At 47.2% G+C, this 26,601-nt stretch overlaps 1 protein-coding gene across 5 annotated transcripts in view; it reads right to left on the bottom strand.

Moving 5' to 3' along the window:
• Window positions 1-21,714, bottom strand: part of ZBTB40 (zinc finger and BTB domain containing 40) — a 98,663-nt gene extending 76,949 nt beyond the window's left edge. For 3 of the 5 annotated variants that reach the window (XR_012654776.1, XM_075060295.1, XM_032787642.2), the window contains exons 1-3: window positions 21,586-21,714; window positions 7,769-8,575; window positions 6,963-7,096 (exon numbers count right to left, since the gene is read on the bottom strand). Coding sequence is in view for 4 of the 5 variants with exons in the window: in XM_075060295.1 (XP_074916396.1) it covers window positions 6,963-7,096; window positions 7,769-8,513 (879 nt within the window). In the remaining variant the exon portion in view is untranslated. Of the gene's footprint in view, window positions 1-6,962; window positions 7,097-7,768; window positions 8,579-9,155; window positions 9,226-9,389; window positions 9,517-21,585 lie in introns of all 5 variants that reach the window. The other 2 variants (XM_075060296.1, XM_075060297.1) reach the window with 2 other exon arrangements.
• Window positions 21,715-26,601: the final 4,887 nt, after the last annotated feature.

The following is a 26,601-nucleotide window of genomic DNA, read 5'->3' on the forward strand; positions in this document are numbered from 1 at the left end:
GTTTCGGGGAAGGGGTTGGAATGGGGGCAGGGGTGGGGCCTCATCGAAGGGGTAGAGTGGGGGAGGGTCCAAGGGTGGCAGGGGGGGAGGTGTCAGTAAATGGGGACCGTGGCCAATGTACTAGTCCTCATGTGGCCCTCGTGGTCATTTGGAGTTTGAGATCCCTGCTCTAAAACCAGGGACAAAGGCCTTGTCACAGACCAGAACTTCAGGATCCCTTTTCCAGCAATGGAGAGCATTTCTCTAGAACTGCCTTTACTAAAGAAAGCAAAGTTTCAGCCAACTGCCCAATATTCAGGATGCTACAGATAAAGGAGTTTACTCCCTCATAATTTTGTCCAAAAATTCCTGCTTTTGCAAAACGTCAGCAATAATTGGACAGGCTCATACATAATGGAAATGATCCACAAGCACAATGACATTCACTCTACATGGAAAAATCAACACTCCCTCCATATCATCTGAACCTAGCCGTGAAGGGAACAAATGAGCTGTGCAATACGTTGAATTGAGTTCCTCTCAGACAGCACAGAAAGATAAGATTTGACACCAACAAAGCTCTTCCATGCTTCCCCAAATTACTGCAATTTTAGTCTTATTCTCATTTCCAAGCGGGTTTCAGCCAGCCCAGAACCAAATTAGATAGGAACAGTTTATATGAGAGATACAGAGAGATTCTAACCAAAAAATCTCAGATCTCCCTAAATCAGGGGTGGGCGTACTACCTGTGAGGCCTTTTAATCCGGCTCTCAAGCTCCCGTCGGGGCACTTCAGCTGGGGAGCGAGAGCTTGCCGCGCAGCTCCCAGAAGCAGCAGCATGTTCCCCCTCATGCTCCTACATGTACAGGCAGCCAAAGGGCTCTCTGCACGCTCCCCCTGTCGCAAGCACTGCCCCCCACAGCTTCCATTGACATAGGAGCCGGAGGAGGGACATGTTGCTGCTTCCAGGAACTGCCTGAGATAAGCGCTGCCTGAGGCTGCGCCCCTGAGCCCTCCCTTCCCCCCACTCCCCAACCCTTGCCCCAGCCTGATCCCCCTCACGCTCTCTGAACCCCTCAGACCCAGCCCAAATCACCCTCCTGCATCCCAAATCCCTCATCCTCAGTCCCACCCCACAGCCTGCATCCCCCGTCAGAGCCCTCAACCCCCCCTGCGCCCCAGTCCCCCTCCTGCCATAGCCATCTCTGATGCTTCAGAGGAAGGAGAGAAAAATAAAATAAGACTTTTGCAGGGAGGAAAAAGTTTCCTTCCTGACCCTTAGGGGGAACTGGTTGAAGGCCTGAAGCATGAGATTCAGGACATAAGACACTGGGCCAGAAAGGATCCCCTGAGCCATGAAGCCTCAGCCCCCCATCATAGAAGGCAACCACGTCAAACAATCCCACTCATAAATTTATCAAACGCTATCTTAAAACTAACTAGGTTTTTTGCCATCACTACTTGCATAGAGAGTACATTTATAAAGTTTGTCCAAGCTGGGAGGATAGGATTAAAATTCAAAATGATCTGGACAAACTGGAGAAATGGTCTGCAGTAAATAGGATGAAATTCAATAAGGACAAATGCAAAGTACTCCACTTAGGAAGGAACAATCCATTTTACATATACCAAATGGGAAATGTCTGCGTAGGAAGGAGCACTGCAGAAAGGGATCTGGGGCCATAGTGGATCACAAGATAAATATGAGTCAACAGTGTAACACTGTTGCAAAAAAAGCAAATGTCCTTCTGGGATGTATTAGCAGGACTGTTGTAAGCAAGACACAAGAAGTAACTCTCTCACTACTCTGAGCTGATTAGGCCTCAGCTGGAGTACCGCGTCCAGGTCTGGGCGCCACATTTCAGGAAAGATGTGGACAGATTAGAGAAAGTCCTCAGAAGAGGAACAAAAATGATTAAAAAGTCTAGAAAATATGACCTGTGAGAGAAGACTGAAAAAAATGGGTTTGTTTAGTCTGAAGAGACCGTGAGTGCAGAGCATTGGATCAGATGACCTCTCAGAGTCCCTTCCAGTCCTACAATGCTATGATTCTATTGGGAGGCTGTTTCAGAGCCCCACGCCTTCTTATGATGTCCAGCCTAAATTTATTCATGGATAGTTTATCCACAGTTGTTTTTGTGCGAACAATTTCCTTTAACTTAAATAGCCCTCTATCTCACTGGTGTCTTCCCCCAAATGTATTTATAAACAACAATCAGACCCTCTCTCAGCCTTCTTTCTGGTAGGCAGAGCTGTCCCTTGAGTACAGTGAATCGGGGCAACCGCCCTGAGCCCTGCACTTTGGGGGGCCCCACGCTTCGATAAAATCAGGAATGTCCCAATATTTAGCCCTTTGTCCCACAACCCGACCAATGTACAATTGGGACGCCATTTGTCCTGATATTCAGGTGAGGAGGTGGGTGGGGAGGTGAGGTGGGAGGGCAAGCGGGGTGAGGAGACAAATGGGAAGGTGAGGGGCAGGTGGGAGGGAAGGTGAGGAGAGGAGGCAGGCGGCTGGGCAAATAGAGAGGAGGAGAGAGGCAGTCAGGCAGGAGGGGGAGTGTGTATCGGACGGATGGGAAACTAGTGGGGAGGCTGATTTGTCCTCAGCCCCACTCCCCACTACAGACAACCCTGCTGGTAGACTAAACAAGCCCAAGCTCTTTCAGACTTCTCTCTTAAGACAGGCTCTCCATTCCTCTGTCCTGTTCCAATTTGAATTCATTCCTTCTTGAACACAGGTGAGCAAAATCCTACACAGTATTCCAGCTGAGGTCTTACTAATGCCTTGTACAATGGTTTTAATGCTTCCCTTATCCTGGGTCTGGCATCCTGCTCCAGGCATCACGTACCTGGCACACGGTTTGGCCCACTTCCTCCCCCAGAAGATGGAGGGGTGGCTGGGCCAACCCCAAACAGTGCTGTGACCCTGTGCATCAGGACCCGATGCCTAAAGCAGGGAGTCAGGGTGGTGGGAGAGTGTGGCGTGGGCTCACACTGCAAAACATCCCTCCCAGGGTCTCCCATCCCGTGCATGGATAAAACACAAAATTTTCTAAAAAATAAAATAATTTCACAGGGCTTTACTCAGTCATCCTGTGATTAACCAATACATCCAGATCTCTCTCATCCGCTGTCATTTTCAACTGATGAACCACCAGCTTACAGCAGTAATTCTTTTTATTACTCCCAAAGTGTATAATCTGCATTTTTTTTTTTTTATTAAATTTCAACCCATTATTATTACCACAGCATCCTTCAGCTTTGGCTGGTCTGGCAATGAAAGGCCACATCAAAATTAAGTCGACTTAACCTACATGGGCATACAGCCGCTACAGTAATTACACTGTTTGTGTGTGTCTACACTTTGCTCCTTGTGCCGACAGTGCGTGTCCGCACCAGAAGGGCTTGTCTCAATTGTACTGTCAGTGTGGGGCACTGTGGGATGGCTCCTGAAAGCCAGTAACAGTCGACATAAGCAACGCAGGATCTACACTGACACTGCAGTGGCCAAACTATATCGAGCTTTACTTTACGCTGCTCATGGAGGTGGAGTGAAGTCAGAGTAGCCAGGCAGTTACATTGGCAGGAGTGAAATTTAAATGTAGACACTTCCACAGTTAGGTTGACAAAAGCTGCTTTGCATCAACCTATTTCTATAGTGTAGACCAGACCAAAGAGATTTTCTCTTTACTCAGGAAACATGTCCCTTTCTTCCTTTCTCTTGAACTTATCAGTCTCTGTGGTTTTAAGGACTTTAGGAACACTGCTGTCTCTGTTTTCCACTCCTCCTCCTCTAGAGTTTCGGAGGGCTGGTTTCACCTAGTTTGCAGTTACCCCTTTGTTCTCCCAGGACCCATCTAGTCACCTGTCTATAGTTCTTAAGGACTGTCTGATTCTGAAGCAGAGACTCAGGCACTCCTCCCTGTCTCTTTAGCACAAGAAGTGTCCCTGGAAAGATGTTAATTCCTTGGGTCTGACTCTGGCAATAAAACATGAGTGCAAATGAGTCTCAGAGCCCAGGACTCAGCTCGCTGGACTCATGCTACAGTACTAAAAATAGCCCAAGGGTTTCAGAGCCCAAGCTTCAGCCTGAGCTACAGATTATATACTACAGCTCTATAGACTCAGGCTTTGAGATTTGCTGCTGCAAGATAGGGTGGTTGTTGTTTTGGGGTTGTTGTTTTTTTGCAGTGTAGGTGTAGCCCCTTGAAACCAACGCCTGGGCTACACTTAAAAATTAGACCAACTTAGCTTCATCGATTAGGACTGTGAAAAACTTTGCTCCCTCAGTGTTATAGTTAGGTTGACCTAATCCCAATGTAGACATGGCTAGAATTCTTCCATCAATCTAGCCATCCCCTCTCAGGGATGGATTAACTAAATTGATGGAAAACCCCCTTCTGTCAATATAGGGAGCATTTACACCACAGTACTGCAAGGGCACAGCCGTAGCTGTATCATTGTAGCTGCTGTACTGTAGACATGCCCATAGATAGCAATACAAGTGGGCAAACTGAGGCACGCAATATTCATAGAAATCCAAAAGCTCCTCAGGTTTTCCACTGCTGCCAGAAGGCGTATACAAAAGATTCCAACAAGTGACTGGTAAAACCCTTTCAGTCCTGCCACTGACACAATTACAGCCTTAATTATATGTCCTGAGCTGGAATTCTCTGAGGTGAACTTGCACGTTAAGCATTACTTCAACACACAGCACTATGTTTCCCTGAAGATGACACCAGGACTTCCTCCCTGGAAATAAAGTGTGGATTTGGAGTAGATGCCTGCAGAGCCTGTTTACCCATTAGGAAGCTCAGGAAATGAGAGTCCTGGCTGAGTGGGGAGTTTTAGCCTAAGCCCTCAGTTACAATGGGTTGAGGTTCCTCCTCCTCCCCAATTACCTTTGGACCGAAATTCCTCATGCTCATTCACGGCACAGAAATGATTTTCTGGAAGGTTTGAAGAAAATCCATTTCTCATTTATTTGGCATTTATATATAGCTGCTGAAAAATTGTCCAAGTGCCGTTGTGCAGTCAGATAGCTAAAAAATAATTTGGATTTCAAACTGATCCTGTGTGGGCAGAGTTCTGAGCCTGCAGGGAGTCCCAGTGAAGTCAAAGGGGCTCTGCACGGGCTCAGGGGTCCACGCGCACCAGCTCATAGTAGGATCAAATGAATGCAAACTTCACTATGTTTGAAAAATAAAAGGAGCAGAGTTACAAAGTCAGAGAAAAATGAAGGCAGGACACAGCCCACAGTTATGGTGTAATGTCCTGGGACAGCTGGAGGAGAGGGCATGATGGAGGTGGGCTAGATGTGCTGGAGAATGAGGTGGAGCCAAGATCCACCATGCCTGATCCTCTACTGGCATAACTTCTATTACAGACCTTACACCAGTGTGAAGTTCAAGTAGGCCCCCTGCTGCTCTAACGTCCTTCAGGGCCAGGCAGCCAAGGATCAGGGAGCTGCAACTGGCTCTCTGCAGCTCTCCACTATGTTTACACAGCAGAGAACTGAGGCAAATACCATCAGTGCTGAGGATGGACTAAAGGGCAGCACTCTGCCCTGACCCTGCCTCTTCCCTGCACAACATCAGCTTCTTGCGATGGCTACATGGATGTAAGCATCCTTGAGCTCGAGAGCCATATTCCAGTCTCCTCAGGACAGGAGAGGATGAAGGAATTAATGAACTGCTTTGACTTCTCAGATCCACTTCTTTCTTTGGGATCAAGAAGTACCTTGCTTGTAATGCTTTCCCCTGATATTTTTGGGCAATTCTGCACTAAGTGGAGGCCCAGTTTCAAGGCTTTGGCACCAAGGTACCAGATGCTCATGTGAGAACTGAAGTCCTGGGCTGAAGCACCAACATGAATGCTTTTGACTTCTTCATTGATTCAGCACTAGTAAGGGCCCGAGATTTAGAAGACTAAGTAATTAGGCCTCTCTTCAAGTACAGTGCAGAAGCTGAAGGTGGAGCCAGTGATTTAGTCCGCAGAGAAGTGACAGGTCTAGGTGCCGAGGATGTCCGTTCATGGTCCATCACAGAACGGTGGCCCAAGTGCTCACTGAAGGCTATGCTTTGGCCTTAAATACCTCCTCTATAAGACAGGCTTCAAGCCTAAGCAGAAGTGAGGAATGAAAACCCAGCATTTATAACATAGAACTGATGAATGACCCGCCTTCAGACAGATGAGGCATTTCAGTAAATTTAATAAGTATACTCTAACAACAATTTTATCTTTCCCAGTTTAAAGCAGTATTTACCAATGTCTGTCCTAAACTAGTTTTTTTGCAGGAACTTGTCAGTCCTGGCCAGTAGTCTACTCCCTCTCCCAATCACCCACCACCGAGCTGGACTTTTCCTCTTATCTCCTCCCTCCAGGCTTGACACCTTGCCCAGGTATAAAGGGGTGAGGATGGCTGGGCCCACAGGCTCTCATTAACTCCTTGGTAAGTGAGGAGTCTGTATATCCCATCATACAAAGTTTAATTTTGCCATCTCATATCAGTCCTTTACAATAATAAACTGATACTGTTCCTAAAGAGAACACCACAAATAGCAGGCAAACAGCCAGTATTAGTGAGGCCTAGAGTAACAAACGAAAGTGCCCTCAGGGAGCTGTATAAATTTAAATCTCTGGATTACATGCATCCAGTCAGGGCGTTGCTCTTTAAGCAACATGACACAGAAGTCTGTTTCCAAAAAGCCCACTCCAACCTCTCTGCTGTTTGGTTTTGTAGATCTGTTGCTTTGTGTTGTCCATCTGAAGAACAAGCATACTTTACTGAGAAAAAAATCTTGAAATCAAAGGCTTATGGCTGGTGCCTACCAGCGGTCAAAAATTTTCAGAAACACAGAGACATAGATCTGACTTGTTAGAATTTCTGGCAAATTTCAGGAAGGGATTTCCTACACAGAGACCATTAAAAAGGTGGGGGAAGGGGAAAAGCCTCCTGCTTGCCTGGCAAACACACCTACCTCTCTCTGAGACCCTTCAATTCCCCTGCACTCATCCAGTCTCTTCAGCACTGTCTTGGTATCAGAAAGGGCCTCTGAAAAAACATCTTCATACTGAAGCAGGAAATCCAGCTTACAGGTTTTGATCTCTGCTTCTGCATGTAACAGTGAGACAAGTTACTCATTTGTTGAAAGGATTCATGGAAAGTATAAGATGATGGATAGTCATCAGTTTATTACTAGCACTTTACACAGGGTTTCTATCACCTCTGGTATAATAGGGAAAAACTGACCCACAGATTCCTTTTACAGACCATCCAGCCTGCAGGGGAGAAAGTGTTTAACACTAATTAGAAGCAGGAACTTAAAACACAATGCAACCTTCATTTCCTCTCATGGTGAACAATAGTTTAAAGGCTAAAGTACTATTGGCAGACTTCCGTGGTCACCTATTGCTCCACAGATTGTCTTACGCACCTCCCTTCCTCTGCACCAAAAATGGATTCTACCATATGTTAGATGCAGAAATCCACATACAGGCAGAACAGGCTTTGGTCACAGCAGCACAGGTGAAACAACAACAGAACATCAGGAAGCAGACTTTGTAATGCCCAAAGCAAGAAGGGATCTGTTTAGGTTCAAAGGGGAAGAGGGCATCCACTGAATTCTTAGAAGGGGACTCTTGCTTCAGAGTTATGCATTAGCGGGGGAACACATGCCAAACTAACCATCCCCTCCCTCCCCACCACACACACCAGGAACCAATTAAGCAGCTCAGCTGCAAATTGCTGGAAGACAGGGCTGTGAATGGAGTTTCAGCTGCTCACCTGGATCACCAATTTTTTCTGTCTTCTTCACAGGCTCAGTAGCCTCCCCTTCCTCACAGCTGTCCTGTCTGGCAGAGGAATGGTGGTCAGCATGGGCATTTGAATCCTCATGGAGGGATTTTGAATCCATTGGGGTTTCCTCCTCCAGAATCTCCTCATTGCCCAAGGCGTGAGTCACAGTACTTTCTTGCGCTGTGGTGGAGGTGACTGTCTCCATTTCAGGTTCTTCAGGGCCAACAGAAGCTGAAGCCTTTTCAGGAAGCTGAGCATCCATAGCAACTTCAGCAGGAGGGTTTTCAGTCTGGGGTGGCTCAATAGCATCAATATTATTTCTAGATGAATCTACTGTCTGAATGGAGCTGTCCCTCACTACCTGATTCTGAGTGGAGCAGCTGATGAGGTCACTGAGAAAGTTTTTGCAACTAACAGCCACATCAAACATCTGCAGACTGTCCGCCACAGAGATAACTTTGGTAAAGTTATGTTTGCCAAGTGGTAGCTTGCCGGTATACACCATTTCTAGCAGAAGAGCAAACTCATCAGGAGTCACCACAGAAGCATCAATGGAGATGGTGTCTGTGCTATCCAGCAAGGACTTAAAGAGCAGACTGGCAGCAGCCAGAACAAGCTTGTGCGCTCTGAAGTGCACCGTCCCAATGAAGATGGTGCAGTCACAGAATTGCTGCTCTTTGCAGAGTGTGTAAAGCTGCTGTAGCAACTGCCTGCTGTAATTGGGAAGCTCCATTGCTCCAGTGGTCTACTGGCCTCTTCCTCCTTCAGATGCTGCACTGCTTTAATGCGAACCAGCTACTGATAAAACAAAATACCTTGTTACCACTTTTCTCAGCCAATAGCAAGGTGGAAAGAAACAGCTGAAAAAAACCTTCCAGTTTTTGTTTAAAATTTTCATTAATTTTCTAAGTATCAATTCAGTAATTATAACAGGAATGGCCACCATAATTAAGGTATATTTAAGAATGAGGCGAATGAATAGACAATGCAAACAAAATCATATTTTTCCATCATAAAAACAGTCTTGACACTTTCTTTTTTAATTTCCTCTAAACTCATAACTGCTGAGTTTCAATCTGGCGGAGAAATAGCACAAGTGCGGAGAAGAGAGTTCTAGTGAAAACTAGGTTTGATTTTACTTGGCTATACCCACCATCTGAACATTACACACGACATCTTGCTGGGATTTTCTTGCCAAGCTCATAGGGTGACATTTGTCGCATGCAGAGGGCCCACACAATGCCTATGTACCATCTGAGTCCCATTAAATCTTGTTTTGGGAGCTCAAGCAAGCATGAAGGCATATAGGAGTTTTGCTGGGCCGCTCCACACAGGTGAATTTCACTCCTGAAAAGCACACTTATGAAATTCTTACCAACACTGTAAAGGGGCTCAGAAGTCACAGACTTATTAAGTTTCAGAGTAGCACTCGTGTTAGTCTGTATCTGCAAAAAGAACAGAAGTACTTGTGGCACCTTAGAGACTAACAAATTTATTTGAGCATAAGCTTTTCCTCCACTCTGGCGTGGAGGCCTGCAAGGATTCTAAAAATTAATACTGGCCACTCCACGCTTGTATTAAACTCCCAAGGTTACAGTTTTTCTCTGACCTTGCACAGGTAGATGCTGCCACCACGCAAGTGCAAAAACCTCTTTGAGAAACCAGGAAGGCACACTTGGGAATTCCTCCCTGTGGGGTACCCTCAAGCCCTTTCACACACCTCCTCCGGGGAAGAGCTGAGAAAGAAAAACAAAGGAAATCAGCTGTTATCGCCAGCTAATTAGACATGTGCACAAACCTCTTAGGACACAAAAATCCAATCTTGTTCTTAAAAAAGGTAAATTTTATTAAAACAAAAGGGAAGAAAATACATCTGAACACTCAGACTATTGCTAGATTTTAAAAAGAACCACTCATAAGGATTAAGCATTAAAATAACTCCCTTGAGGTCCAGCTTAAACGTTACAAAGCCAAAACAAAAGCATTTGGGGTTAGCACAGAGGAATCCAAAAGCCATAAAGAAATAAAAGAAATAACCTAATCGCGCCTTCCTGGATATTTCCTGATCTACTTACATATCTGGGGTGTCAAATGAGTTATTTCTAGATATGATCTGATAATTTTTCATACCTGGCCCAAGCTTTTTACAGTATAGCTCTGCCCTGTTCCCTCTCTCTCCCCGAGAACACCACAGAAAGACAAAGGGAAAGTTTTTTTCTCAATTTTTAAAAGTTCTAGCCTTCCCACTGGCTCTTTTAGTCAGGTGCCCACTCCCTTCCTTTTACCTATGCAGGGAGACTTTATAACCTTTTACAGGTAGAGAAAGTAGAGAACAACTGCTAAGAGGGATCCCATAGCTAGCTGGCTGGCTGTCCATAAGAGGGTGCTACAACCCCCGCTCCGCTCATTTATCACAGGTGCCTAAGTCACCTGATTCCAGCAGAGAAGCCCCCACTTTATCTTGCTAGCAGAAATAGACACATCTCTGTAGGACACATTCCTCTGCTCATCATCTCCCACTGGCTTCCTGCCTAGTGTGCTGGTTTTTGTGGATCACATTCTTAAGCGCCCAGCTCTCCCCATTCTTAGTAACAAGAGCCTAGGTACCTAACTCAGGCTTTGTGGATTGCAGTGTTGTTCCTGTGATTTTCTAGGCACTTATCTCCCATTGTGGACCCCAGGCCTGGGTCTTCAGTTGCCTGGTGATGAAAGCCCCATTCTGTCAAACGGGTGCAATTCATGTCATGTGCCTCAGTATACCAGTACACATGAGAACAGCCTCCGAATCCTAGTGGTGACTGGATCTGGTGACAAACAGAGCTCTCGACCATGCTTGCAGAGGTTTCCATCGTTTCACACTGATTCAGACATTCTACGGTTCAGAGTGACACACCGACAGAGTTATCTGCAGTTCTGTTGTAGCAGTGTTGCTCCCAGGATAGGAGAGAGACAGAGTGGATGAGGTAATATCTTTTACTGGATCAATTTCTGTTGGTGAGACAAGCTTTTGAGCTACACAAGATGCAGGGGGGCGGGGGAAATAAATGTCTTTTCAAAATGCATCAAGGAACGCCTAGAGCGCAGAATAGAGGCTCCTTTACATGAATATGTATAAATCTGAATACTGAACAGCTCAACCTTCTGTTTCCCTGGATCCAAAGTAGATGTGGCTTGTGTGTGTCACTATTACCACTGGTTTTCTGTAACTCTTCTCCAGATCAGCCACCTGGACTCAGGGTTGCTAAACATATGTGCTCAATTATCCTCTCACAACACTGTAAATCAGGAGTAACAACTCATACCAGTGAAATTACACTGGTGTATATGAGAGAAGGACCCATTTTCCTTGCCAGATTCAATGCATCAGCAGCATTAGCCCACCTGCTGTTTGCCTAGAGCTGAAGGATTTCTAGTATCTGAAATGGGATTTGATCATGATTGGCGTGGAATAAGAGACGGGATACTCCCTGTGAAAGGAGAATAGGGAGCATCTATGTCCTGGAAAAGCAGCAAAGAGTCCTGTGGCACCTTACAGACTAATAGACGTATTGAAGCATTTGCTTTCATGAGTGAATACCCACTTCATCAGATGCATTCACCCACAAAAGCTCATGCTCCAATACATCTGTTAGTCTATAAGGTGCCACAGGACACTTTGCTGCTTTTACAGATCAAGACTAAAACGGCTACCGCTCTGATACTATGTCTTGGAAGAAGAGTTCTCTACTCAGCCCCATCCTCAAAGCTTTGTCCAAAGAGTCAGTCTCCTCCACCTGTCTGCTTAAACATCACAGTGCCAAGACTAAAGCCAGAGTCCTCTTCCCACCAAACTGTTGGTCAGGAGTAGTGCAGATTTGGTTGCAGGGTCAAGACATTATATAAGAAATCCAAGACCAGCCTCAGATGCCCCTGCCCCTTCTCCAAGACAGACAACCTTGAAGCAGAGGGTCACAGATCATGGCTGCCAGTGCTTCTGAGCCACTAAGTCCTAGGCCCTTTTGCAATCATCCACTTGCAGGGTCCTAAAGAGCCACTGTGATCCCAAAGAGACTGGGCATTTCCTTTACATTAAAGGTGACTGCTATATACTCCTCAGGACTGTTGTCCAAGATGCGTAACGACCCCTAGGCAGACTACATATCTTTTATTCATAACGTTTAAGGACAAAGAGGACCATTAGATCAGCTAACCTGACGTCCTGTACATCACAGACCATTACATTTCACTCAGCTGCCTCTGGATTTAGCCCAAAAACTTGTATTTGGATAAAGCATATCTTCCAGAAAGGTGTCTGGTCTTGATTTAAGGACATTAAGAGATGGAGAATCTACCTCTTCCTTTGGAGTTTGTTCCAATGGTTAATTACACTCACTATTAAAACGTGTGTCTTAATTCTAATTTGAATACGTCTGGCTTCAGCTTCCAGACATTTTATGGATGACTTTTTGGAAAGTTGGCTTACTGCCTGGACTGTACCGGGTATATCTTTCAGGTCATCATTATTGCTGGTTATTTATCTGCTGAGCACTGACAGCATGTTCTCTATGTCCCTCTTGCCATTCCTATCTGAAAGGAAAAGACAATTTTGTTGCTTTTTCAGCCTGAATCACTGAGGCCACTTCTGAGACAAGCTCATGGATTTGTGAGCTCACTTCTTTAGTGATTTCAAACCCTCTGTACTGCACAGCTTAACTGTGCAGTTGTTGGTTTCTCTGCGGCACCGGAGCCATCTGAACACTGTTCCTCTTCCGATCAGAAAGCTGCCTCTGTTCATTTTCAATGCTACTCCATTGCAATTAAGACAAAAGAAGGGGCTGTGCGAGGGAGTCTCCTGCAGAGAGAACCAAGACACTTGCTGAGCTGACTTAGACCCCTATCAGGAGTGACGCCAGGGTTTCTGACGCCGTAGGCAGACGGCCATTTCGCTGCCCTCCGCGGGTCTGGTGGACCTACCACAGTCATTTCGGCGGGCTGTCCACTGCTGGAAAGGCTCCGGTGGAGCTGCTGCAGTCATTTCGGCGGGCGGTCCGCTGGTCTAAAGGCTCCGGTGGACCTGCCGCAGGCATGACTGTGGTAGGTCCGCCGGAACCTTTAGACCAGCGCACCGTCTGCCGAAATGACTGTGGCAGCTCCACCGGAGCCTTTCCAGCAGCGGACCGTCCGCCGAAATGACTGCAGTAGGTCCACCACACCCGTGTGCCGCCCCCACTGGCAAAATAGCGCCCCCCAAAAATTCTGGCGCCCTAGGCCATTGCCTAGGTCACCTAAATGGTAGCACCGGCCCTGCCCCCTATTAGTCTTTCTTCATGGATCAAGAGAGGAAGAACCATATGAGGAAAAGCAGGCCATTTCATGCCTTCTCATGCAGGGGGCTTCCTGCCTTGGAGGAGAACTGAGGACCATTTTCATAGATTCCAAGGCCAGAAGGGACAAATGCAATCATCTAGTCTGACATCCTGTATAACATGGCATAGAACAGGGGTCAGCAACCGATGGCATGCGAGCCAATTTTTAATGGCACGCGGCTGCCTGCTGGGACTCCGCGTGTCATTAAAAATCCTGCTGACGTGGCAAGCCACGGGGTCTGCGGTCCCGCGCCAGAGCGCTGGTCTAGCGCAGCAAGCTGCCAGCCCCTCCCCCGCCTTCCCCCAGAGCTCTGCCGCCGCCCTTGCAGAGCTCGGGGGAGCTGGGGCTGCGCGCTCCCGTGGGGCAGTGTTTTGCTCTGTGGGGAGGGAAAGACACTCCCTGCTCACTCGGAGCCCTGCTGCCGCGTGCACAGCGCTCTGAGGGGCGGGGTGGAGCAGGGCTGTGCGTGGGGGGGTGACGGCAGCGGCAGCACGGCTCCGGAGGAGCAAGGAGCCTCATGGTAAGGGGGCCGGCTGGGGGGGGAGGGGGCAGTCAGGAAGGCAGGGTGGGTTGGATGGGGGTTGTTATCGGGGGTGTTAGGGTGGGGTCTCTGGAGGGGGCAGTCAGGAGCAGGGGGGTTGGCTAGGCTAGAGTCGCGGGTCTGCTTTGGGGTCATAGGGGGCAGGGCATGTCAGGACAGGGGCAAGAGGGCTGGGGCGCAAGTTAGGATGGGGGGGTTTCTGAGGGGTGGTCAGGGGACGAAGATGCTGGGGGCGTTGGATCGTCAGATGTTCTGGGGCTGCAGAGTGGGGTGTGGAGAGGGGTTGGGGCAGGAGGAGCAGGTGGGAGGGTTGTATGGTAGAGTTCATGGGGACTGTTCAGGGGGCAGGGAGCAGTGGAGGATATAGGCTGGGAGTTCAGGGGGTCTGTCTGGGTGGGGGTGTGCTAGGTTGGTGCAATCAGGGAAAGGTAGGGGGTAGGGTCCTAGGGCATTTCAGGAATAGGCAGGGGCTTAGATAGAGGTGGTCTAGGAGGGTAGTGAGACAAGGAGCAGGGGGGAGGGTGAGTCTGGGATAGCAGATCACCAGCCTCTGCCTGAGCCCTATCCCGCCCCCCACGCAGCCCTTCTCGACCTGCACCCACACCCCAGGCCTCCTGAGCCCTGTACACCCTTCTGATTGATTCCTTCACCCCTACAGCTCTGACACCCCCACACTCCGCCTAACCTGAACCTCACCACTCACATCCCTGAGCCTCTGATGACTCTTGCCCCACATCCCAGCCCACACACCCAATGACCTGCAATCCACCCACCTGAGCACAACGGGAGCCCCTGAGGCTCCTCATTCACCCGCACCCCTCACACAATGGGATTGACAGTAAGTCCCCCAACCCCACCTCGCTCACCGCCTGAGCTCACTTCAGTTTACTCGCAGAGCCTTCACCTGTGCCGGTCTAAAACATCCACCTCAGTCAGTGCAGAGCGAGAAAACGAATGGCAGACAGGGAGAGGTGGTACATGTTGTGGAGGTCCGGACCAGACCGCATGAACGAGCGGAGTCTGCTAGCCGGATTCCGGCTGCAGGAGCCGGCGATGGACACTGAGCGGCGTGAGCTGAGCCGCATCGCATCTGCTGGTCTTGGGTCCGCCACCACCCACACGCGTTTGCCGGTCTGGGGTTCTGGCTAAGACCTCAGCTGGGGTCTGGTCGTAGCCTCAGGCCATGCGCCAGGTAAAGGACCCAGACAGAGGGCATGAGTGATGTGGATAACTTTTATTTATTTTACTGAAGATCTTAAACTTATGAAATTGTTTATTTAACATACAATAGTTATTATCTAATTACTTACGACTTCTGCTCGAAAGCCTCTAAAAAACATTAAAATGTATGACCGGCATGCGAAACCTTAAGTTAGAGTGAATAAATGAAGACTCGGCACAGCACTTCTGAAAGCTTGCCGACCCCTGGCATAGAACTTCCCCACCCCACCAAGCCCCACTCCCTCATTACCTGGATCCCCTCCCTCCACTGAACCCCCTACACCCAGAGACCCCTGCTGAGCCCCATCCCCCCCCGACCTCTCCTGCTGAGCCCCAACCACCTTCACCTGGACCCCCCTGCAGAGTCCCATTGCCCCTGCATCTGGAACCCCTCACCAAGCCCCCGTGCATCCAGTTCCCCCCTGGACCTGCCACCAAGCCTCCCGCACCCAGATTTGTAGGGTGAGAGGGTTCTGTGTGGACATCTGGATTCCCCCCCCTTTCCCTCACAAGCCCCTCCACATCTGGATCCTGCTTGGCTGAGCCTGCCTGCCCATACCTGGTGCACCTGGTGTGAAGGGGAAGGACCCCAGGGTGTTTCTGGGACAGTCCCGGCCCTTGCGCTGCATCAGGGCCAGGTGCAGCCTCAATGCCAAGTCCCTGTCCCACTTGGGTGGAGAGGGGGGACTGTAGGGTGATGTCCCACCTCCATGCACAAAGTGGCCTGTGCTCCCCACTGCCATGCTGAAGCCTCTATGTTTATTTACTGACAAACAAAATCTGCAGAATTTTGCAGAATTTTAAAATATTGTGCACAGAATTTTTAATTTTTTGGCACAGAATTACCTCAGGAGTACCTGGTGCTCTCATGCTGTTAGAAAGCTGTTAACAGCAGGGATTGTCAGAGTGCCAATGCCATTGCACTCACGAAGCTCTCATATCCTTGACACTGCATAACTAACAAATATATGGTTCTGACCAACACCTCTGCTGATACCGATAAAAATACCAAAACCTGTTTTAAGCATTGTATTTAAAGATTATTAGTACCAAAGTGACTAACTTTAAAATGTATAACATGACGGAGAAACTCTTCGGATTTCAAGTGTCTTTATTTGTCTACCCTTTAAAAAACAAAAATCAACCACCATTGCATGACCAAGAAATTAACAAACAATAACTCAGTACTACTTTTTAAACAACCTACAGATCCACAGTCGTGGACTCCCCCTGCTGACAGAACTTTGCTAACAAATGCTATTGCTAGACCTGAACAATGCAGACATTGGTGACAAAAACAATGCACAAAAAAAGATAATATTGCCTAATAAGGGGCTAAACAAGGGAATGTTGTCTAAGACTTTGAATGCAAGAATGTTAGGGGGAAATATTTTATATTTAAGCTTCTAGGAAATTACAATGAATGTAAAGTATATAAAATGAAGGAGAATAAAGAGAATAATCAGCAAAGAGAATATATGTGCTATAAATAAAAGTCACTTCTGTCTGACAGCTGATCAGTCTAAAGCCCGCATCATGAAATATCCTATCACTGTCAGCACTAGTTGGGCTCCCTTGTTTGCACTCTGCTTAGAGTAGCTAAGCCCTGAATTGGTCATTGGGGCAAACTGCCTCCTCTCCCCTAAGATGACCCCTCTAAGTGAGAGGTGAGCCTGCCCTGTCAATGCCCATGTTGCACCTGCTCAAATCATGTTTTTAAAGGTTCTCAGCTAAATCAATAAACACAAGTGAACAGAAAGCCAACGTTTGTTCCTTCACATTCTTTCACTGTGCCGTCCCTTGGGCATTGCAGCAGTCTCTGAAAAATGAGCAAGCCTCCATACCAAGTGTTCTGTAAATGTGAGAGTTAAGGACAGAGTGACTATCTTAACTCAAAATTTAAATACTTTTTTGTGTGTGTTACAAGTTTCCTGTCTTCTTGTTATCAAAATGATGACCTTAGAAAAAGGGTTACTGGAAAGCCAGAACACCACATACATAAATCAATTTTCTTTCCTCTCCCACCACAAGTGACAGTCTTTTGAAGAGTTGAAAGAAACTGAGGGGTCATTACCTTCCTCTTGGGTGATCCAAAATGCTGGAGCAGGCAGTGCTCCCAGAGGACAATGCAAAACTCAGTATGATGAGCCAGAGCATACCAATTTGTTTTTCAATCTATTTTATTTCAGTTCAAAGCATCAGTGCAGACAGATAGAAGAAAACAAGCAACACTTTGACTATATTCAGTCTCCCTCAATCTCTAATGCAGCAGAATACAGCAAAAGCAGGGCTTCTTTTCCTAGGCTATCTGCCTGCACTGATGCTTTGAATGGAAATAAAATAGATTGCAAAACAAATTGATATGTCCCAACTCTTCACAGTGAGTTTTCCATTATCCTTTGAAGCAAGGGTTGCCACCTATCCTACTTGGAACAGCGTAGCCCTAATCAAAGTACAAAATTACAATCATGGAAGTCCTGTTGAAACTGAAACAACAAAAAACAAAGTCAAAGTTTGCTTCAAAACTCTGTTCCTAACATGCCTCATCGTGCCCAAGAATGCTGAGAGAGATACTGAGATTATACAGGTTTTCAGTGACATTTGCAATACACACAGGATGTCAGTTGCAGATTTGAATTTCTATTCATTGTGCGAGTTTACATCAGACACACAGATTCCACATTGTAATTCACTGTGGTGTTTACACAGTTTTGACCAGCTCCCCTGTGCCAGTCTGATTTTAATAAAGCACAGGAGAACATACTGTTCCAGTGAGACTGATATCAGACACGGCATGAAGCAGTCCATAATGAGTCCTGATCCTCACTGAAAGTCTTTTAAAGGAAAATCTTTTGGAAAGACATTGTGTCAGCCCAAAATGGTGCCTATTTTCCTCAAATTTGTTTATAAAGTCTATAGAATTATCCTATTCCAAAACAAATCCCTCAGTACTGCTCTATAAAAGCAATGCCAGCTGCTCTTCTCTCATAATCAACTTCAAAACAACCAGTATGTCCAGCTAATAGAGGAGAAGTGGGGAGAGACCAGATGGATCAGTATGTGAGACTCCCTTATCTACTCCTGGGGGAATTCTGTGCTATTGTGCACATGCATAATTAATGAGCTGTGGATATTTTATTTTTTTTTGCACAGAAAAAACTTCTCCCGAAATGTTGCTGCAGTCCTATCTTTTGCCCACCAGAGGGCGATGTGGCGATGGAACAAAGCAGCAGCTCCAGGCCAGCTAGGGAAGGGAAAGAGCCTGCCTTCTTCACACTGCCTGACAGGAGACAGGGGCTATGGGGAGAGAGACAGCGTGGGGTGCTGGGGCTCATAAGGCCTAGTAGGGGAGGACAGATTGGGGCAGGGCCTGAATGAGAGTGGAGGCACAGGTCCAAAGTAGGGAGGGAGGTGCAGGGCCACATGGTGATTGGGTGGGGGCAGAGCTACATAGGGACAGGGGAGTGGCTGAGTGGGGGAACAGAAACTCATGGGGACAGGATACAGAGCCACAGGGGGAGGGGGAGCAGGGCCACATGGGGATGGGGGAGTGGGTGTCTGAGTGAGGGTGGAGGAACATATGTGGACAGGGGTACAAGGACACATGGGGGTGCATGAACACATAGGGACCAGGGGGCAGATGTGCCTGACTGAATGGGAGAAGCTAGGACTAAGCCAGGGTCTGCCTGGGGGAAGCTCCCTAACAATCGTTCCCCACCCCCTAAAAAGTTGATCCATACTTTTCCCACCCATACCCAACAACCCTTCAAGTTCACACACAGGCTCCTTCCCAGCAATTTACTTCCCTCTCCCCCAGCTCTTCCGTTACCTCTGACTCCCTCAAGCCTTTGCACTCAGGGCCGCCTAGTGGGTGGGGCAAGTGGGACAATTTGCCCCAGACCCTTGGCCCCGCAGGGGCCCCCACAAGAATATTGTATTCTATAGTATTGCAACTTTTTTTTTATGGAAGGGGCCCCCGAAAGTGCTTTGCCCCAGGCCCCTTAAATCCTCTGGGTGGCCCTGTTTGCACTGCTTCCAAGGGGTGCAGGAAATATGATTCTGTATTGTAGTTTAAATGAATTATTATTGAGAGTTCTATATTAATATGTCTAGTAAGGAATCTATTTGTCAAAAAACATTTCCTGAATCTTTGTTGTTGTCTGTATTGTTACAGACATACTTGCTGACAGGTATTTTGAAATAAATGATCAAAGATAATTGAAAATGGTGTGATTATATTGTGTTATTTTGACAAATAAAATATGTAGAATTTTGAAATATTGTGAGCAGAATTTTTATTTTTTGTTGCAAAATTTCCCCTGGAGTACTAATCCCCAAGAGAAACATCTTGGCCTCACAGGATACACAGCACTCAAAGCTGGTTTTCCTCTCAGCATTGGCCATGGAGAAATCTCCTAAGGTTTTAAATCCTAAAATCTCTCTCTTCAGGTACCGATATGGCCACCATCACAGTCATTAATGAATGTATCCTCACAATTCCCCTCTGTAGGTGGAAATACTACAATTTCCATTTTACAAATAGGGAATGAGCCACAGAGCAATTAAGGGCCAAATTTTAAAAAATTCATCAGCTCCCTTTGAGAATAATGCTCAAATGGGAAATGAGCTCTTTCTGAAAATCTGACCATTTACTTGAGTGTCCAAATGGAAGCTTTTGGATGCTGAATTTTTTCTTCACAATATCTGCCCCATGCGATGTCCCCAAAGTCACACATGAAGCCCGTGGCATCCCAGTCTACTGTCTTAAACATAAGCCCATTCCGTCCTCTGACTAGCTAAAATAGCACTAAAGATGGCTCATAAAGCAGAGATGATTGGGATTAGCAAGGATTCTGATTTTATGGTATGCCAAAAGAACTGGGAGATGGTTAAGGACCATGGCTCTTTATAAACACTCATTTCTTATTTTTGTAACACCAGAGATATGAAGGCATAAATGCAGTCTGCTACTGACTACTGTTTTCAGGATCACAAGTTTATATGGTGAGGAATATGTACATCCCAAGGGTGGGAATCTATGAAGGAAATGCTTAAAGAAGAAGGGAGAAAATATCTATGATATTTTAAAAATACTTGCATTAGGATGATGTATTTTATAACTAGGTCCTCTATCAGGAATTAAATTATATTTGAGAGACTTTATATTGAAAAGTGTAACTAAAGAAGAAGACATTTAATTTATTTTCATATATTTACATTCTAATTTATTTGCTTAAATAAACATTGTATTTAACAATCTAAATAAAGTGACCTCTCTCCCCACTTTGCAAAGAAAGAAAGAAAGAAAGAAAAATCTGAGTAACACTCATTAGTTGGGCACAGCTGACTGCGTAGAACAGGCTTTTCAGCTTTCTTATGTGTGCCTTATATGATATATGTTTACTAATGAGGACAAGATCATACTAAAGTGTATAGCATAATTCTGAACCCTAACAGCATTCTAACAATGACTTAATTAATGCCTTCATCTGGAGTACTATTGTGGAATCCTGGGAAGAACTCCACCCAGACAGCAACTGGGATTTTAATTCCTACCCCACTAAGTAATTTTTAAACATTTTTATGAGCCCAGCAACCAGTGCAGCAATTTTTAAGCCTGTTTATGTTGTTGTCAGATGAGAAATAAATAGGACAATCTAGTTTTCAACATCTTAGAAGAGCAGACAGGGCTGCGGGCCCAGAATAAGAGATCTGGGAACGTCCCTAATTATTAAGTATCAGTGGGGTAACCGTGTTAGTCTATTAGGTTATGTTTATGTCAGGGAGGTCATGGAAGTCACTGAATCCCTGACTTCCAGAGGCCTCCCTGACATTCTCTGCTTCAGCCCAAGGGGCTGCAGGACTCTGGAGCTGCCAGCCAGTGCGGCCCAGGCAGGGTCCCAGCACCAGTGGACAAGCAATGACAGGGGGGGCCCTGCAAAGTTCCTGTGACAGGTGACAGACTCCTGAGGGTTTCAGCCACCCTGACAGCATCGCCCAGGGGGTGGAGGGCTGCGGCTGGAGTGCCCCATTTTCTCTTTGGGAAACATAGTCACTCGGCAGCTCCAGGCACCATGGGTGGAGGGGGAGCCCCACAGCTCCCAGCCACCACAGTGGTGGGGGAAACCGGGGAGCCACAGCAGCAAAGGACACAGCCGGGTCACGGCCTCTGTGAATGGTTGTTCGCTGCCCTTGGTCTGTCCATGACTTAACCATGACGAAATCTGAGCCTTGCTAGTTACCTCAGTCAGATTTCTACCCAGTTCAGACATGAACACCAGCCCAAGAGACGGGGACTGGCCAGATCCACCACCGGGGCAGGCGCAAAAACGCCTCCAGGCAGCCAACCGCTTCGGGCAGAGGGACCATGGCCCACCCCGGGACCCGCTGTGGGGAGCAGGGAAAAGCGCGCCCCTCGCTCCTGAGCCCCAGCCACTCGCCAGGCACTAGGGCCCCCACAAGGCAGGGCCTGGCCCGCCAGCCCGGGGCTCTCCTCAGCCGGCACGCGGGGAACAGCCCCGAGCGAGGGGGCTCCCTCGGCCTGTGTGGCCGGTTAGAGGTTCGGGGCCCGGGGCGCGTCGCGGCGGGAATCCCCCATTCCCCTGCGGCCCCCGGGGACCCCACCCGGTTCCGGGGCAGCCCTGGCCGGCTGGCGCCTGTGGCTGTTGCGGCGCGGCCCTGCCGTTTCCATGGTTACCTTTATTGGGAGCGGCGCGGCAGCAGCAGGAACAATAAAGCTTCAACAACAGGATCCCCTCGGCTGTGCCAGGCCCCGACCCGCGCCGCCGCCATCTTGAAGCCACCGCTATCCCCCACCACCCCCCGCACGGCCGCCTGTGTCACGTGGTGAGAGCGCGTCTGGCGGCTGCTATTGCGGAGGTGGGGAGGGGGTCAGGTCACGTGATGCATGTCTGGTAGCCCCACCCCCCCAGTATCACGTGACGCGGGAACCGTTCAGGCGGCGGCTTAGGTCACGTGACGAGGGGAGTACAAGACAGACAGCCTCGGGGGTCGGCCTGGGCTGTGTAGGGAGCTGGTCCGGCTCGCTGCGGGGCTCCTGCACTCGGGCGGGCTGGACCTTTCCTGTCCAGTGAGTGAGCGGCGGGGCTCCCGTGTGGTCGCCTGACTCCAGGAGCTGGAGCTGGGGCGCAGCCCTATGGCTTAGGCTGGAGCTGTGGTCCAGCATGTGTGTAACCCACTGGCAAAGTGTGGGGCGAATATTCCCCAGGGGCTGGTCCACCTCCCCATGGACCGAGAGCCTCCTGCTGTTACGAGTTTGGCCCAAGTGGTCTGGGCTGGGATTCAAACACTGATGACAGATCATCGGTGTGAAAGTTACTGGTAACCCTCCTAACAACTAACGGTTTGGCCATTCAGGGGAAGCAGAAGCCTCACCTACGTAGTACCCTGAACTTTTCTCTTCTGCCTTAAAGCAGGAGAAATTCACTCCAAACTGGTTTTTACTAATCAGATAACAGAGTGTGGGGCTTGACAACCACCAATCAAGTGTTCACATGGCAAGAGTTTTTGTCTAAAAAGTTTGTGAAATTTGTGTGAGGCAGAGTCTTTTGTGCCAAGGTGCAGGACTCTCCTTTCTTCTGCAGAATAAAGCATCTTTTCCTGATCCCTATCAGGCTGTTATTGGCTCTCAGCTAGGCAGATCCGATATTTCGATAACATGAGATAAAGGAGCTTGTCTCTGTAATATCCTGGGACCAACACAGCTACAACACCCCATACAAAGTAGTAGATGGTCAGATTTAAAAACTGTGTATTAAGACATATGGTCAAGAACGGGCTGAAGGAAGCCCATGGAAAGTCAAATAGGTCAATATCTTTCACCAGCACTAAATCTACTCTTTCAAAATAAAACTAAAGCTTATGCTTACTGTTGTCTGCTAGGAGTAACAGGCGTGACAAAGACCTTGATGTTTTCATCACAACCCAGGAAACTACAGACCAGTTAGTTTAACTTCTGTGCCAGGGAAGATAATGGAGCAAGTAATTAAAGAAATCATCTGCAAACACTTGGAAGGATATAGGGAATAGCCAGCATGGATTTGTAAAGAACAAATCGTGTCAAACCAATCTGACAGCTTTCTTTGATAGGATAACGAGCCTTGTGGATAAGGGAGAAGTGGTGGATGTGGTATACCTAGACTTTAATAAGACATTTGATACGGTCTCGCATGATATCCTTATCGATAAACTAGGCAAATACAATTTAGATGGGACTATTATAAGGTGGGTGCATAACGGCTGGATAACCGTACTCAGAGAGTGGTTTATTAATGGCTCCCAATCTCTGCTGGAAAGGTATAACAAGTGGGTTCCGCAGGGGTCTGTTTTGGGACCGGCTCTGTTCAATATCTTCATCAACGACTTAGATGTTGGCATAGAAAAGTACGCTTATTAAGTTTGCAGACGGTACTGAACTGGGAGGGATTGCAACTGCTTTGAGGACAGGGTCAAAATTCAAAATGATCTGGACAAATTGGAGAAATGGTCTGAGGTAAACCGGTGAAGTTCAATAAAGACAAATGCAAAGTGCTCCACTTAGGAAGGAACAATCAGTTTCACACATACGGACTGGGAAGAGACTGTCTAGGAAGGAGTATGGCAGAAAAGAGATCTAGGGGTCATAGTGGACCACAAGCTAAATATGAGTCAACAGTGTGATACTGTTGCAAAAAAAGCAAACGTGATTCTGGGATGCATTAACAGGTGTGTTATAAACAAGACACGAGAAGTCATTCTTCCGCTCTACTCTGCGCTAGTTAGGCCTCAACTGGAGTATTGTGTCCAGTTCTGGGCACCGCATTTCAAGAAAGATGTGGAAAAATTGGAGAGGGTCAGAGAAGAGCAACAAGAATGATTAAAGGTCTTGAGAACATGACCTATGAAGTGAAGCTGAAAGAATTGGTTTTTTTAGTTTGGAAAAGAGAAGACTGAGAGGGGACATGACAGCAGTTTTCAGGTATCTAAAAAGGTGTCTATCAGGAGGAGGAGAAAACTTGTTCACCTTAGTCTCTAATTATAGAACAAGAAGCAATGGGTCTTAATACTGCAGCAAGGAGATTTAGTTGGACATTAGGAAAAAGTTCCTAACTGGTCAGGTAGTTAAACACTGGAATAAATTGCCTAGGGAGGTTCTGGATCTTCATCTCTGGAATATTTAAGAGTAGGTTAGATAATGTCTATCAGGGATGGGTCTAGACTATTTATTCCTGCCATGAAGGCAGGGGACTGGACTCAAATGACCTCTCGAGGTCCCTGCCTAGTCCTAGAGTCTATGAATCTATGAATCACTTCTCTTTAACTTCCAGAAATTAGTTTTTATTTGCAGATGAAGATTAGAGGCTGATGTTTATGGATTAAAAAAAAAAGTAAGGTGGGGTTGTGACATTCCCCAGGGTACAAAACACTGTGTCCTCTTAGCTCTACAGCCTGAGGATATGTCTACACTACAGGATTATTCAATTTTACATTTATACCGGTTTTGTTAAACAGATTTGTATAAGTCGAGTGCACGCAGCCACCAAAGCACATAATTTCGGTTGGTGCTGCGTCCATGTACCGAGGCTAGCATTGATTTCTGAGCATTGCACTGTGGGTACAGCTATCCCATAGCTATCCCCATAGTTCCCGCAGTCTCCCCGCCCATTGGAATTCTGGGTTGAAGATCTCATATGCGACAGAGTGTGGTCGCAAAAACAGTGTTGTGGGTTGGTTCTGGGTAAATGTTGTCACTCCTTCCTCCGTGAAAGCAACAGCAGACAATCATTTCGCGCCCTTTTTCCCTGGATTGCCTTGGCAGACACCATAGCATGGCAACCATGGAGCCTGTTTTGCCTTTTGTCACTGTCACCGCATGTGTACTGGATGCCGCTGACAGAGGCAGTACTGCAGCGCTACACAGCAGCATTCATTTGCCTTTGGTAGCAGAGATGGTTATCAGTTGTTCTGTACTGTTTGCTGTGCTATTGTAAATTGGTAATGAGATGACAGTTATCAGTCATTTTGTCTGCTGCTGTCATGGGTGCTCCTGGCTGACCTTTGCTGGGGGCACAAAGACAAAAATGGAAATGACCCCCTGGGTCATTCCCTCCTTTATGTTGTATCTAAAAATAGAGTCAGTCCTGCCTAGAATATGGGGTAAGTGTACTAGAGAGCACAGCTGCTTTGTGTCAGATCCTGCAGAAATAATGAGCTGCATGCCATTCTAGGGGGTGCCCCTGCAACAACCCCACCTCTTGCTTCCTTCCTCCCCCAACCCTCCTGGGCTACCATTGCAGGGTCCCCCCGTTTGTGTGATGAAGTAATAAAGAATGCAGGAATAAGAAACACTGACTTGTTACTGAGATAAAATGAGGGAGAGGCAGCCTCCAGCTGCTATGATAGTCCAGGCAGGACATTAAATGGTGGGGAGGGGAGGAGCCCAGCATCCTGCTGCTATGATAGTCCAGGCAGTACAGAATCTTTTCTTTACACATGAAAGGGGGGGGGGGCGCTGATGGAGCTCAGCCCCCAGTTGCTATGATGAGGACAGTAACCAGCCATTCTGTACCATCTGCTGGGAATAACCAGGAGTCATTCCTATTTTCACCCAGGCACCCCCAGCTGACCTCACCTGAGGCCAGCCAGGAGCACTCACGGGATGATGACAAGGACAGCTACCACTCCTTCTGCACTGTACTGTCTGCCACCAGGGAAGGGAGGGGAGAGGATGCTGTTGTTCAGTGCTGCGGCACTGCGTCTACCAGCAGCATGCAGTAGACATACGATGACACTGAAAAAAGTCAAGATCTGAACCTTAGAGTTCAGAAAATGAGAAACTGGCATGAATCGTCTAAGCTTAATTACCAGCTTAGATCTGATAGCACTGCCACCACCCAAAAATATAGTGTTTTGGGGCACTCTGATCTCCCCAACCTTCCCTGGGGATCCCAAGAACCCAACTCCCTTGGGTTCTTAAAACAAGGAGAAATAAACCATTCTCCCTTCTTTCCCCCTCCCAGACTTTCCCTCCCTGGGCTATCCTGAAAGATACTGATCCAAACTCTTTAAATCACAATACAGAGAACATGTCCTTGCCTTTCCACAAAGAGGCAAAATATCAAAGGAAAAAGGAGAGATTCTACCTCTCCCCCCTCCCGTTCTCCACCAGTCCTGGTAGAGTTATCCAATCCCGGATACAAACAAGGAACAAGAAAAAAAATCAAATCAGGTTCTCTAAAAAGAAATCTTTAATAAAAGAAGGAAAAAGTAAAGAATTATCTCTGTCACTTCAAGATGTAAAATTACAGGGTCCTATAGCTTACAAACACCAGAAAGAAACTTTCCCCATACCAATAACAAATCAAAATATTCCCCAGCAACTACACATATAAGGTACCAGCCAGATCTACAATTGCATAAGTAAACCATCAAAAAGCCTAAACCGCCTGTTTTTACTTACTATTTGAACAGAAACTTAGAGAGCCTGTAGTAATGTCTGGTCTCTCTCAGACCCTAGAAAGCACAAAGCAAAAACCCCAAAACTACAGACAAAGGCTTCCCTCTCTTGAGATTTGAAAGAATCTTGTTTCCTGATTGGTCCTCTGGTCAGGTGTTTGGTTCCCTGTTTGTTAACCCTTTACAGGTAAAAGAGACATTAACCCTTAACAATCTGTTTATGACAGAGCTCCACGCTGGGCAAACAGGAAATGAAATT

The sequence above is a fragment of the Chelonoidis abingdonii genome, chromosome 23, assembly GCF_003597395.2.
Source record: "Chelonoidis abingdonii isolate Lonesome George chromosome 23, CheloAbing_2.0, whole genome shotgun sequence".
NCBI classification, from domain to species: domain Eukaryota; kingdom Metazoa; phylum Chordata; order Testudines; family Testudinidae; genus Chelonoidis; species Chelonoidis abingdonii.